This window comes from Nyctereutes procyonoides, unplaced genomic scaffold (assembly GCF_905146905.1).
Source record: "Nyctereutes procyonoides isolate TBG_1078 unplaced genomic scaffold, NYPRO_anot_genome, whole genome shotgun sequence".
NCBI lineage: Eukaryota > Metazoa > Chordata > Mammalia > Carnivora > Canidae > Nyctereutes > Nyctereutes procyonoides.
In genome coordinates, this window is record NW_026575142.1 from 25,490,154 (window position 1) to 25,505,744 (window position 15,591).

Below are 15,591 nucleotides of genomic sequence, written 5' to 3' on the forward strand. Positions count from 1 at the left end.
ATTTGGAACTCCTGTGATCCACACCTCATTTAATAATATGTTTTGAACTAAAATAGCTGAGTTCTAAAATAAGGTTTTCTTTAATTTACTGCAAGACTGCGACCTTTTATAAGAAACATAGCAGAAATCATTTTATATCTGATCAAACTCTGGCAAGTATTGGCATGATACAGAATAAAGTGTATTTTAAAAGTTGCGAATACAAAAAAAAAACCCTGGTGAATACATAAAAATAGATAGATGTAAGTGGTGTGGATTTGTAGTACTAGAAGAAAAGGAACTAAAATAACTCAGTTAAAGTATAGAAGACTAATGAATGCGTGTCTCCTATAATATATGATTTTAAAGAACAGAGCCACCCTTTGTTGCTCCCAGGGCGGAGCCATGGAGCTGCACATTGATTTGTCATTTTTAAGTGCCAAAGCTTGCTTTCTCTCTCTCTCAAAGAATAGCCAGTTGACTTAGGAATAATCTTTTACAAAAAAAAATTTATAAATATATATAGTTTATAAATAAAATTATATTAGCCCATAATTGAGTCCCAGGCCAGCTTGTTCACTAGCTTATGACTTTATCCAGGGCTCTAACCTCAGTGAATCTTAGTGGGATAACATGAAATAAGTAATACAAAAGAAAGTTGAAAAAAATATGCACTATCATTTAGGTACATATGTACCTATAGATGTTTAAGGTCGCCGCCTACACTGTCTCCCTTTGATTCTCCAAACAATTCCATAGATGTTATTACTATCTTCATTTACAGAGGAGAAAATTAAGACATTTAGAGGCTAAATAAAGTTGCACAGGAGTAGAGCCAGTACTCAAACCCGTGCATTCTTCCTTCAAAGCCAACACTCTTACATTCAACCATCCTGTAAGAACCGTTTGTATGAAGCAGAGAGAGAGAGAAAAAGAGAGATCTTGAGTGAGTGCCCCTTTGTTTTCATCTGTTTTAGGCTTTAAGATTTCAGGTGAAGTGAAACTTTTAGGTTTTAATGATTAATAAAATAAATATCGAAGTGGCTGTAGCTAATGGCATTACCAGGTAAAACACAAAGATTTCAAGACAAAAATCCAAGTTTTGAGTTTTGAGTGGGTCAGAGAAAAAGGGTTATGCAAGTAGTAAATGAGAATACACAAAAACAATATTGTGCTGTTTGAATCAGATTATGTTCTTGATTTTTTATTTCCTTTTTTTTTTAAGGGATGGGAGAGACATGGTGGATTCTGTTACAAAATTGACACTGTCCTTAGAACTTTTGACCATGCCTCCAGTGGTTATCACTGTCCTCCTGCACTTGTGACCATTACAAACAGGTAAGGTAGAAATTTTCTATCAGAAACATGACTGTACTTTTTTGACAGGAGGGCTCCTGGGATGATAAAATCTAGTGGTAATCAGTAACTTGTCAAAATCTAAAGTGTACTGTACATTAGAGTATTAAATTATTTAAATTATTGATTGAGATGAATTTAAATCATACGTTATTCCAAAATCAATTTTTGAGTAACAAAGAGAAAATTTAAGATGACTTTTATTTTCCATAAAGATTTATTAATTATTTAGCTTTGCTAATATATTCAGTTGTATTTAGATTTTATCTAAAGTCTTGTAATGGAAACGAAGTATGTTATTTAAAAATCAAGTATGTTTTTAATGTAATGTGTGCGAGTGATGTGGGTTTTCTTTTTTAAAAAACAAAGTATAGCTAAACTGTGGAGGATTTTCAAATGCTTCCCCATTGCTTCTTAGCTCTAAGTTGGCTTCGATGTAGACTTCTCTCTGCACAGGCGTCTTCTCCACACTAACAGAGAAACTGTGTCCCTTTGACACTCCACAGAATTTGCCACATGCTATAGAATTGTAATAGGGAATAAAAGTACCAATAGTGGAAGTGACCTCAGTGTCATTATCAATACCAGGAGAACAATGAGGGCTGGGAAACCGAGTCAGCCAAGCTGAAGACGAAAACAAGGAGGAACCTTCAGTGGTTGAATGGGAACCTATACCTGCAAAGCTAGTCACTTGCTTTCTTACTGAGGCTGTTGCCTTTAAAAATATCCACCGAAGACCAAGAAACAAGACAATTGACACTACGGTTTTATCTAGAGACGCTCCACACATAGGTCTAACCTATAGGAGGGATTGTGATTTATCTGCTCTCCCCACAGAGGAAGTCAACATTCAGTGCCGCCAGGATTTCTTTCCTGCTCTTACCTCTTACCTTCTTTCCCAGTCTTTCCTCCAAGTCATGCACAGAACGTGCACACGCACATGCACACGTGACTGTATTGATAGCACTTGGCAAAATAAATTGCCTAGTGAGACATTTTGTGCTCAGGAGACCCTTCCTTCAGGAATAGCACCACCCTTGATGTGTCACAGTGTTGTTTTGGGCTCTATCTTCCTTCTTCCCAGAAGAGCTGCTAGGCAGAAGGAAGCCTGTATCTTCAACTTGCTCACCCATCCAAAAGGTTTCAAGAACACCTTGGGTTAGAAGTCCTCCAGTAAGTGAGCCAACATTGGGCTTTATTCAGGAGCCTGATCAATGGAGCTATGCTCTTTTGTTAATTATAACGTAATTATGTTTTTCACTAAAGAAAATGAGTCTAATTCGTTTCACCTGTCTCTTATGTCTTATTCTTTCTTTTCTTTTTTTTGTGTGTAATATTCCTTGAGTACCTGTCACATACCTGGCACTGTGTTAATTACCTTTCATATGCTATCTGACAAGGCAAAAAACCAATGGTCAAGCATTTGTTAGAAAATTATTTATTAAATATCTATATTGTGAGAGGCACTGTGTTCAACACTGGCATGCTGTACAAAATAAATAAAAGGCATGGTGTAATTGTCCAGGTGCCACTTGCAGGCCAACAGCTTAGGAGATAGAAATATGAAACAAGTGAAGAAGGTGGAAGAACATAATAAATGGATAAATTCAAAGTGACATTACAGATAACCTATAATGCCAGTGTGACCAAAGTAGGGGAGAAATCTGTTAGCGTTCAAATACTTCATTTTCTCAGAATCCTGGAGACCTCCTACAAATAACAGGAAGTGTCTGTTATCTACCTGGTTTCATTTCCTCCAAAACTGGATACAAGAGTATGTTATAAATGATTTATTTTTTATAAACTGTATTCAGTAGCCAATACTAATGTATGGTCTAGCTCTAAAGCAGAACTATAGCATAGCTAAATTTGTTTGCATTCCATCCACAACCCCGTAGGCCCACCCAGGCCCACAAGGCCCACCTTGTGCTAGTATGCTACTCAATTAACAGGCAAGCCCCTGCAGTTCTAACCATTAGTCCCAGAGAGGCATCTCTCCCAGACAGTTACCACGTGTGTACACTGCCCTGCAAACATGTCTACGTCCAAAGCAGTGACTCCAACAGAGACATGCAAGTTGAGGAAAGGAACGGCCCCACATTCTTAATTTTTATTCATTCAGACTCCATCAGGTAAGAAACAAAGACCCACACTACACCTCATTCTTTGAGTGACATCACACAACAAAATTTTTCAACAGTGTCTTTTGTCAAGAAGGTGGGACAGTAGAGGGAAAGTCTCCTCAGATCCAGGAGTGTCCACTAGCAGTCTTGGTAATCATTTTCTTCCATTACCAATTTCCTGTTTGACTTAAGACACTCCTGTCACTCATCAGTGCCCAAGCTTGTAGTTGCTAATTGATTTTCCACTCTTCTGCACAATTGAGGACAGATATGATGGGCACAATTAGAACCACCTGCTACAAATTTCTAATTTCTTTCGTTATCAACCTACTGCTCCTGGTCTAGGACATTTAACACTTTGTGGAATAGAGAGGAAGAAAAACAGACCCTTATTGCGAATATCAGAAGGTTATTTTCTTGCTAACTGTTAACAAATTTTTTTCATACCTGGGCACTTTACTTCCATATAGGGCATGACTGCAAAACTTGAGTTCCAGAGTTACCATGGATAATTGTATAAATGCATGTATATCATGAATCAGTCAATATGGAATATTTGGTATAAAATAATCCAAATAACATTTAATTTTTTGCATTTTGCCAAAAGTAAAAAATCTTAGAATATTATATTTTCTCCTAGGTTTAAATGTGCATTATTTTCAAGCATTTTTACTGCTCTGCTATTTTCCTGCAACCAACGTACCCCCTAAACACTTTTTTCCCCTGAACACTTTTGAAGTTAATTATTTATTGTGATAAAATGTGTAGAATATACGATGTATCATTATAACCATTATTAAATGTACAGTTCAGTGGCATTAAGTACAGTTGTATTATTGCACAATCATTACCACCACCCATTTCCATAACTTTTGCATCTTCCCAAACTAAAATTCTGTACCCATTAAATAATAATTCCCCATTTCCCTCTGCCCCAGCTTTGGGCAACCATCATTCTACTTTCTATCTCTATGAGGTTTAACTGCTCTAAGTTAACACATCAGAGGAATCATGCAGTAGTTGTCCTATTGTATCTGGTTTATTTCACCTAGTTTAATGTCCTTCAGGTTAATCTATGTTGTAACATGTGTCAGAATTTCCTTCTTTTTTTTTTAAGATTGTATTTATTTATTCATGAGAGATACAGAGAGAGAGAGAGAGAGAGAGAGAGGCAGAGACACAGGCAGAGGGAGAAGCAGGCTCCATGCAGGGAGCCTGATGTAGGATTCGATCCTGGGTCTCCAGAATCACGCCCTGGGCTGAAGGCGGTGCTAAACCGCTGAGCCACCGGGCTGCCCAGAATTTCCTTCCTTTTTAAGGCTGAATAATATTCCTTAATATGTATATACCACATTTTGTTTATCCATTCATACAATTGACATGAGATGCTTCCACCTTTTAGCTATTGTGAAAAATGTTCCTGTGAAAATGAACTTACAAATATCTTTCAAGTCCCTGGTTTCAATTCTTTTGGGTAGTATGCCCAGAAGTGGAATTTCTGGATGATAATTCTATTTTTAATTTTTTGAGAAACAGCCATACTGTTTTCCATATCAGCAGCACCATTTTACATTCCCACCAGCAGTGCACAGGAGTTCCAATTTCTCCAATTTCTCGTAGCCAACACTTGTTATATTGTTTTTATAAAATAGCCATCCTATAGTTATGAAATAGTGGTTATAACTTGCACTACCCTAATGATTAGTGACATTGAGTGTCTTGTCTTGTGCTAATTGGCATCTGTATATCTTCTTTGTAGAAATGTCTATTCAAATCCTTTACTCATTTTTTATTTTTTTAAAAAAGATTTTATTTATTTATTCATGAAAGACAGAAAGAGAGGTAGAGATATAGGCAGAGGGAGAAACAGGCTCCTCACAGGGAGTCCGATGTGGGACTCAATTCTGGAATCCCGGGATCACACCCTGAGCCAAAGATAGCCGCTCAACCGCTGAGCCACCCAGGCGTCCCGTTTACCCATTTTTTTAATTGGACTGTTTATTCTTTGTTGAGTTGTAGTAGTGCTTTATATATTCTGGATATTAATCCCTTATCAGAGACATAATTTGCAAATACATTGTTCTATTCTGTGAGTTGCTTTTTCACTCTGTTGATGTCCTTTGATGCACAAACTTTTAAATTTTGATTAAGTCTGTTTTATCCATTCTTATTTTGTTGCCTGTGCTTTTGGTGTCATATCTAAGAAATCATTGCCACATTAAACGTCATGAAAATTTCCCCTTTTTTTAAATGAGTGTTATAATTTTAGCTCTTGTGTTTAGGTTTTTGATCCATTTTCAGTTAATTTTTGTAAATGGTATAAAGTGAGAAGAGTCCAGCTGTATTTATCTACAGGTAGATATCCAGTTTTCCCAACATCATTGTTGAAAAGACTGTCCTTTTCCTGTTGAATGGTCTTGGCACCCTTGTGGAAAATCATTTGACTCTATTTGCAAATGTTTACTTCCAGGTTCTCTGTTCTATTCTATTAATCTATGTCTGTCTTTATGCTGGTTCCACACGTTTTTTTATTATTGTACTTTCAGTAAGTTTTGAATTCAGGAAGTGTGAGACCAACTTTGTTCTTTTTCCTTTAGTTTTGTTTTGGTTTGGGTTTTTTTTTCTCCTATTCAGGATCCTTTGAAATTCCATATGAATTTTAAGATGGATTTTTCTATTTCTGCAAAAGACATCATTGGGATTTTAACATGGACTGCATTCAATCTGTAGATCACTTTGGGTGGTATGGATATTTAAACAATTGGTTTTTCAATCTATGAACATGGGATTTCTCTCCATTTATTTGGGTCTTCTTTAATTTCTTTCATCAGCGTGTTATAGTTTTCAATGCACAAGTCTTTTGCCTCCTCAGTTAAGCTTATTCCCAAGTATTTTTAAATTTTTTGATGCTATTATATACAAAATTGTTTTTGTAGTTTCCTTTTCAGATTCTTCATTGTTAGAATATAGAAATGCAACTGATTTTTGTGTGCTGACTTTGTGTCTTGAACTTTGCTGTATTTATTAGTTCTATAGAATAATAGAATGCAGTTAACTTTATTTTTATTTATTTTATATATTTTTAAAAGAATTATTGATCTGAGAGAGATAGATAGAGAGAGCATCCACAAGTTGGGGGAAGGACAAAGGTAAAGAATCTTCAAGCAGACTCCCCACCGGGTGAGGAGCCTGACAACATGAGGCTCAATTCCGCAACCCATGAGATCATGACCTGAGCCGAAACCAGGAGTCAGGCATTGAACCAACTGAGCCACCCAGGCACCCCTAAGATTCTTTTTAAAAACATATTTTAGTTATCCTCTTTAAAATTATGCAATACAAACATTCTCATTGGTATAAATTTAAACAAGCCAGAAGAATATAAACTAAAAAATGAAAGTGCCCTCTCACTGCCATTCCTCCTCCCTCCCAGCCAATCCCACTTCTCTCCCATTAACAGTTAACAAAGGTAACTGACATTAACAGTTTGGAATTTGTTCTTGTGTGTATGTTAAGTATCTTTTTAAAGTCTCTATTTCTAAAAAATAAAAAAAAAGTCTCTATTTCTCCTCTAGTCTTTTGCAATAAACAACAGCCAAAAACTTAGTATTTCAGGTCCTTGAAGAATGCCACCAAAAACTTCTTGTAGTAATAATCATGTGCATGTCTCCCATTTTAAAGCTACTAATATTCTATTTCTATTCTTTATTTAAAAGAAAGAGAAAGAAATTTATGAATTTTCAGTTAATTTTTGTAAATGGTATTAAAATAAGAAGAATCCAACTATTCATTCAGCAATAGTCAGTTATTTGAATATGGTATTAAAAATGTTAACAATTATGTTATTAAAAGAAATCCCATTGTAATTATTCAGTTCAAAATTGAATACCTCCTAAGTGGATCACTATATGTAAAACTATCACTATATATATATATTTTTTTTTTTAAGTGAAATAAGCTCTCTAGTGAAGCTACATCCAGTTCATTACTTTTTTTCTTATTTCTCATTTTAGGTAATACAAACACTGCTAAGTGTTGTGTTACTCACAGACAAGAAACATATTTTTTTTCAGCTACATTTTGTCACTGGCTAAATGGATAAAGAAATATGTTCAGTTAGAGATTCAAATACACAATATCTCCTTTTGAAGTGTGAATTTTTTAAATGTAAAATTTATTTTGAAATGAAAAAATTGGTCAATGTATCCCAAAAATATGTATTGCTGCTTTCAAATTGCACTTTTAAAATTAAAATGTAATGTTTAGCACCATAAGTAACAATTTCTCATCAAACTGATGGAAATTCAAGATATATTTTTCTTATTTACATTGAAAATGCACATTTGACTTCTTAACTTTTTTAAGGAGTTGATTGGAAAACATTATTTTTCTGATTTTAAGAATGATTTCCCTAAAAATTTGATTTTTTTATAAGTAGTTACACATATGCAATTTGTTTTTCTAAAAAATAACAATTGTTACTTTACTGAATTCCTTAGATATAATATGTTATTCTGGTTCAAATAATAATATAAAAATATGTATATATGGTTACTTTTTGTCTTATGTCACAGCAACATTTGAATTATATAATCCACTGAAACCAGACAAAAAGTCCAAATTAAAAAAAAAAGAAAAAGACTTTAAAAGATCATCTGCTCTATTACTGTAAGCGAGAGCTTTCACAACACTTTTAAGTGTTTGGGACCCAATAGTGAGTGATAACAAATATAAAATGTCCTCTTACTTCTTTATCTGTTGGAAACAGACACTCCAAAGGCTGCATGCTATGATCTAAAGTTAAGTTTTTAGAATATATGATTTAAAAGAAAGACATATTTCCTGAATTTCTTTATTAACAGTGATACCTTCTAAACTGTACCAAGAAAACTAGAGTCCTGATTTGAAGGTTTTAGGATCTAATGTATGAGTGTTATAAGCAACTACTTAAAAGATACTTGCCAGTTTAAGAAGCACAAGGTTTCTCTTGTTTTTTTGTTGGGTTTTTTTTTTTGGGGGGGGGTTCTATTGTTTTAAGCAATCATTAATAGTGATAAAATAGCAAATCAGAGTAGACTAAATAAATCTAAAACCAACAGGGAACAAAACCAAAATGTTGTTATGAATAGTGACACCAGTAGCCAAGTTCACAGACGTTTTTTCTCCATTATCCAATAAATGCCATAGTACAAGGTAATGGAAGAACCAATAATATCTCCTGGGTTTGAACAAGCACAGTAACGGTGGTCTGGCCATAGCCTCCATGATGAAGTGCCTTGCTGGCCTCCTAAGACAGCAATCAAAGGCACTGGCTGGGCATGATAACAATGCAACTCTGTCTCAGAGAAGAGAAGGAAAAGCAGATCCTAAGTTATGAGAGCATGAACCATTGAAAGCATAAGGGTAATTACAATAGCATCTAGATAATGTGTAGTTTTATGTACTTTCCTTTTGAAACACATTTACATAAAACTCTGCCACTGCAATCTGGTTAAAAAAGAACTTTTCTAATTTCAAATGTGTGCTCTTTCGATTATTAATAGAGTACAGAAAATATTTACTAAAGCATAATAAAAATCCGTATGTTCTGCAAAGATGAGTATCATGGGTGCCTAAGATTACTAAATATTGGTAGTGATGTTCATAAGGCAGTTAAAAATTTTAGTTCTTTGTATTCTTTTCTCTCTTCTTTCCATTTCCTTTGGAACTCTTCTATTCTTGAACGACCCCATTGCTTTTGTTTCCCTTAGCAACTGAAGTATGCATGCTAATGAAAAAATTCCAGAATTGGATGAAAACATCTAATTTCCTTTCCTGGGTTTCCTGGGTAATTTCATCAGGTCTACCCTTTCTTACTGACTCAGAAGTTCTGGCCAAAAGTCACCACTGTTTGAAATGTGTTTCCTCAAAACTTCAGATGTGGGACGCCTGGGTGGTTCAGTGTTTGAACGTCTGCCTTCAGCTCAGGGGTGTGATCCCAGAGTCTCGGGATCGAGTCCCACATTGGGTTCCCTGCAGGGGGCCTGCTTCTCCCTCTGCCTGTGTCTCTGCCTCCCTCTGTGTCTCTCATGAATGAATAAATAAAATCTCAAAAAAGAAAAAAAACTTCAGATGTGTTGAAAGTAAATTTTTCAAGGTAGTTTACATCTTAGTTTAAAATTTCAGTGCCAGTTAAATTTTAATCCTCACATTTTTCTATTAGATATTCATGTGGAAGCATATACACAAATTTTCCAGATTCCACTTTTGATGCATTCATGTTGGGAAAGGAGAACTGCCACCAATCAATGAACACTAATTCACTCAGCCATGTGGGAAAAATATTAGTGGGTGTACATCCTTGGTTTAGTTCCTAGGGTTTTAAATTTATCTTCAGTGAATTCACACATCTGAACACATTTGAATAAGCCAATGACTCCATGTGCTTGTGAACAAACTGATTTGGGAGCCATAAAATTGCTACTCCAATCTCTGTTCCATTCTCACTAGGCAAGTATGGTGGGTGGGTGCATGTGAACTCCATGTTGGCAATGTCCATTCCTCTTCCCCACCGCACAAACATTATGGCAAGGTATGTGCTTTGTAGCCTAATTACAAAACAGGGACATGTTGTGCCAAGAAATATTTTGCTAGCTTTATGGACTTTACCAACTATACTCTGAAACTGGAGCTGGACTCTATTCCTTGAAAGAATTAAGCCTTGTTTTTGAGACTCAAATTTTCCTCACTCATCTATTTCTGGGAATTGCACAGACATTTGGCATGTATTAGTACTGTTCAGGGTCTTTGAGCATTTTTCTGCTCCATGTTCTGAAGAATTCATCAGAAATGCTTACCCTGGTGCCATTTTGTGCACCTCATTATGCTTTAATGACATTTTTTTATTGCCCAGAAACTTACTATAATCATTTCCTTTTTTTCCATTTTTAAGGTTTGAACAGGCTTTTATTACCAGTTTGATCAGTAGTGTGGTAAAAACGAAGAACAGTTATTTTTGGATAGCTCTTCAAGATCAAAATGATACAGGAGAATACACTTGGAAGACGGCATGGGGGCAGAAGTCTGAGCCGGTGCAGTACACACACTGGAATGCACGTCAGCCTCGTGAGTAGAGGGGACTATAATACCACTTCTCCCTCCTGTTTTCTTTGACCAAAATTCCTTCCACCCCATGATACACCTCCTTTGGTGCTTCTTTTATGTTTTCTTAATGCCTAAATCAATTAAAACAATTACCACAGGTTCTCAGGGGGTGACCTATGGCTGGCTATTTTTAAAAGTATAATCCATGAGACATTTGACAGGTTCAAGGTATAAATTCATTGCTCAAGATCACATATGCCTTTATTAGCAGGAAATCCAGTTTCTTCCTTCTAAAGTCTTTTCCCCATCCCCATCCCGAACCCCCTCATTGTCCAAGAATCGCAGGGGTTTACTCAGGCCAGAATAGTCTGTTATACTTCAAAGCACACTGAATGGGCACATATGGACATATCTGTCAGTCCACAGTCAGTGCCACTCTGCTGTGGAATGCAGGCCCATTGCTTAGGTAAGACTTTCATTAATCCATCTCCTCCATGGACCTCTGTGGTAACTTAGCCAAGATTTCAGAGTTAGAGCTCTATTAGTTCACTCTCATAAGCTCAGCTCTAGATCCCAAAACATGAAACTGTACCAGGTTAGTCAGTTCCAGAGAAGCAAATGGCTCCAGCCACAACCTACACTAGAACTAGGCCCTGTGGAACAGGACACCAACCTAGACTTGACACCTTTTTGCCTCAACATAAGTTCCTATTTGGATGCCTTGGTCCCTATTTTACTTGTGGGTCTCAATAAGGCTACCCCAAGAAATGATAGGCAATAGGTTACCTCTACATTTGTTTCTAGAGGAAATGGGGCCTCAGGCTCTTCCCTGAGGAAAGATAAATATTATTGTAATATTATCAAAATAATTTTCATAAATCAAACATGTAATAATAATTAGTCAAATAACTAAATATATCAATTAAAAGAGATTGTCAGAACAGATCAAAACATAAGACCCAACCATATGTTGACTACAAGAAACCCACTTTAAATACAAAGACACATGTAGATTAAAAGGATGGAGAAAGATACACTATACAAATACTAATCAAACAAAGGCAGTAATAGCTATATTAATTTCACACAGCAGACTTCAGAATAAGGAAATTTTTTGGGGATTAAAAAAATGAACATTACGTAATGGTAAAAGAGTCAGTACTCTAAGAAGATACAACAGTCCTGAATGTGTATGTACTTAATGGCAGAGTGTCAAAATACATGAGAAAAAAGCTGATAGAACTGCGAGGAGAAATAGATGAAGCCACTATTACAATTGGAGACTTTAACACTCCCCCTATCAGATATCTATGGACTACCCAATCCACCAAGACCAAATTACACATTCTTCTCAAGCTCACATGAAATATTTGCTAAGATAAACCACATTCTGGCCATAAAACACATTTTAACAAATTTAAAAGAATAGAAATCATCCCCGAATAGCTAGGGGAATATTGCAAAAGAAAACCAAAGCCGGGGCATCACAATGCCGGATTTCAGGTTGTACTACAAAGCTGTGGTCATCAAGACAGTGTGGTACTGGCACAAAAACAGACACATAGATCAATGGAACAGAATAGAGAACCCAGAAATGGGCCCTCAACTCTATGATCAACTAATACTCGACAAAGGAGGAAAGACTATCCACTGGAAAGAGGACAGTCTCCTCAATAAATGGTGCTGGGAAAATTGGACAGCCACATGCAGAATTCTCTTACACCATACACAAAGATAAACACCATAAACAAAGATAAACCATTCTCTTCCACCATACACAAAGATAAACTCAAAATGGATGAAAGATCTAAATGCTAGACAAGAATCCATCAAAATCCTAGAGGAGAACACAGGCAACACCCTTTCTGAACTTGGCCACAGTAACTTCTTGCAAGACACATCTATGAAAGCAAGGGAAACAAAAGCAAAAATGAACTATTGGGACTTAATCAAGATAAAAGGTTTCTGCATAGCAAAGGAAACAGTCAGCAAAACAAAAAGACAACCTACAGAATGGGAGAAGATATTTGCAAATGACAGATCAGATAAAGGGCTAGTATCCAAGATCTATAAAGAACTTATTAAAATCAACAGCAAAGAAACAAACAATCCAATCATGAAGTGGGCAGAAGACATGAACAGAAATCTCACAGAGGAAGACATAGACATGGCCAACAAGCACATGAGAAAATGCTCCACATCACTGGCCATCAGGGAAATACAAATCAAAACCACAATGAGATCCCACCTCACACCAATGAGAATGGGGACAATTAACAAGACAGGAAACAACAAATGTTGGCGAGGATGTGGAGAAAGGGGAACCCTCTTGCACTGTTGGTGGGAATGGGACCTGGAGCAGCGACTCTAGAAAACTGTGTGGAGGTTCCTCAAAAAGTTTAAAAATAGAACTGCCCTGCAACCCAGCAATTGCACTGCTGGGGATTTACCCCAAAGAGACAGATGCAGTGAAATGGCAGGACACCTGCACCCCAATGTTCATAGCACCAACATCCACAATAGCCAAACTGCGGAAGGAGCCTCAGTGTTCATCGAAAGATGAATGGATAAAGATGTGGTCTATGTATACAATGGGATATTACTCGGCCATTAGAAATGACAAATACCCACCATTTGCTTCAGTGTGGATGGAACTGGAGGGTATATTATGCTGAGTGAAGTAAGTCAATTGGAAAAGGAGAAACATTGTATGGTCTCATTCATTTGGGGAATATAAAAAATAGTGAAAGGGAATAAAGGGGAGAGGAGAGAAAATGAGTGGGAAATATCAGTGAGGGTACAGAACCTGAGAGACACCTAACTCTGGGAAACAAACAAGGGGTGGTGGAAGGGGAGGTGGGCGGGAGGTTGGGGTGACTGGGTGATGGGCACTGAGGGAGGCACTTGATGGGATGAGCACTGGGTGTTACGCTATATGTTGGCAAATCTAACTCCAATAAAAAATATATACAAAAAAAATAGAAATCATACAATGTCTTCTCTCAGGCTACAGTAAATTAAACTAGAAACCAATAACAGTTGAAAGATCCCGAAATACTTAGAGATTAGACGATACATTTCTAAATAACACATGGATCAAAGAAGAAATCTCAAGAGGAATTTTAAAACCTTTTAAACTAAATGAAAATGAAAATACAAGTTATCAAAATTTGTAAGATGCAGAGAAAGTAATGCTTAGGGGAAAATTTAAGGCACTAAATGCATATATGAGAAAAAAAGAAATATCTAAAATCCATAATCTAAACTTCTACCTTAGGAAACTTGAAAAAGAAGAGAAAATTAAATCCAAAGTAAGTCAAAGAAAATAATGAGAATTAGAGCAGAAATCAATAAAATTGAAAATAGGAACTCAATAAAGAAAATCAACAAAACCAGAATTAGGTTCTTTCAAAAGATCAATGAAATTGATAATCCTGGAGCCAGACTAAGAAAAGAGAGAAGACACAAATTACTGATATCACAAATAAAAGAAGGAGCATCACTATAGCTCCCAGAGGCATTAAAAGGATAATAACGAAATTCTATGAACAACTCTATATCCACAAATTTGGTAACCTAGATGAAACTGACCAGTTCCTTAAGGTACAATCAGCCAAAATTCACACAAGAAGAAATAGACTATTGAAGTAGGCCTATAGCTATTAAAGAAATTGAAACAAAAATTCATAACTTCCAAAACAGAAAGCACTAGGTCCACAAGGGTTCACTGGTGAATTCCACTAAACATTTAAGGAAGAAATTACACCAATTCTCTACAATCTTTTCTAGAAGTTCGAAGCAGAGAGAATACTTGCTGTCCCATTCAGAGGCCAGCATTACCCTAATACCAAAATCAGACAAAGATATTGCAAAAAAAGAAAATTACAGACCAATGTCTCTCATGAAGAGAGTAGCAAAAATCTTCAATGAAATATTAATAAATTAAATCCAACAGTATAAAAAACAGTTATACACCACAACCAAGTGGGATTTATCTCAGTTATACAAGGATGATTCAACATTCAAAAATTAATTAGTGTAATCCATCACATCAATAGGCTATTTTAAAAAGTCACATAATCATATCAATAGGTGCAGAAAAATATGTGACAAAATCCAACACCTATTTGTTTTAAAAACTGTTAGCAAACTCAGAGTACAGGAGAATTTCCTCAACTTTATAAAGAACATCTACAAAACCCACAGATATCATACTTAATGGTGAAAAAAAATAAAAGCTTTCCCACTAACATCAGGAAAAAGACAACAATGTTCCCTACCAACACACCAACACTTCTTTTAAACATTGTAACTAGAAGTCCTCACTAATGCAATAAGACCAAAAAAAAAAAAAAAAAGCAAATAAAAGGTATACAGATTGGAAAGAAAGAAATAAACTTTGTTCACAGATGATAAGATTGTCTATATAGAAAATAAGAATCAATTAAAAAAACCCTTGAACTAATTAATATATGATTATAGCAAGATTGCAGCATAAAAGATTAGTGAACAAAGGTCAATTGCTTTCTTATGTAATAGCAATGAACAAGTGGAGTTTAAAATTAAAAACATTATCATTTACATTAGCACCCTCCAAATTACAACACTTATATATAAACCTAACAGAAAATGTATAAAATCCATGAGTTAAACTATAAAACTATAAACTATAAAGTTTATGAGTAAAACTATAAACTTTAATGAAATAAATCAAAGAAGAACTAAATAAATGGAGAGATATTCCATTTTCATGTCTAGAAAAACTCAATATTGTCAAAATGTCAGTTTTTCACAAACTGACCTGTAGATTCAGTACTATCCCAGTCAAAATCCCAGCAAGCTATTTTGTGGCCATTGACAAAGTGATTTTTAAGTTTATATGGGAAGGCAAAATAGCCAACTCCACAATGATGGAGAAGAACAAAGTCAGAGAACTAACACTACCTGACTTCAAGACTTACTATAAAACTAGAGTAATCAAAACAGTGTGGTATTAGGGGGGAAAAAAGTCAAATCAACGGAACAGAATAGAGAGCCCAGAAATTGACTG

The 15,591-nt window shown here is 35.6% G+C and overlaps 1 protein-coding gene across 2 annotated transcripts in view; it reads left to right on the forward strand.

The window, feature by feature from the left end:
* Nucleotides 1-15,591, forward strand: part of PLA2R1 (phospholipase A2 receptor 1) — a 114,411-nt gene that overhangs the window by 53,034 nt on the left and 45,786 nt on the right. For both annotated transcript variants that reach the window (XM_055307927.1, XM_055307928.1), the window contains exons 10-11: nt 1,205-1,317; nt 10,390-10,562. In XM_055307927.1, the coding sequence (XP_055163902.1) occupies nt 1,205-1,317; nt 10,390-10,562 (286 nt within the window). The remainder of the gene's footprint in view (nt 1-1,204; nt 1,318-10,389; nt 10,563-15,591) is intronic.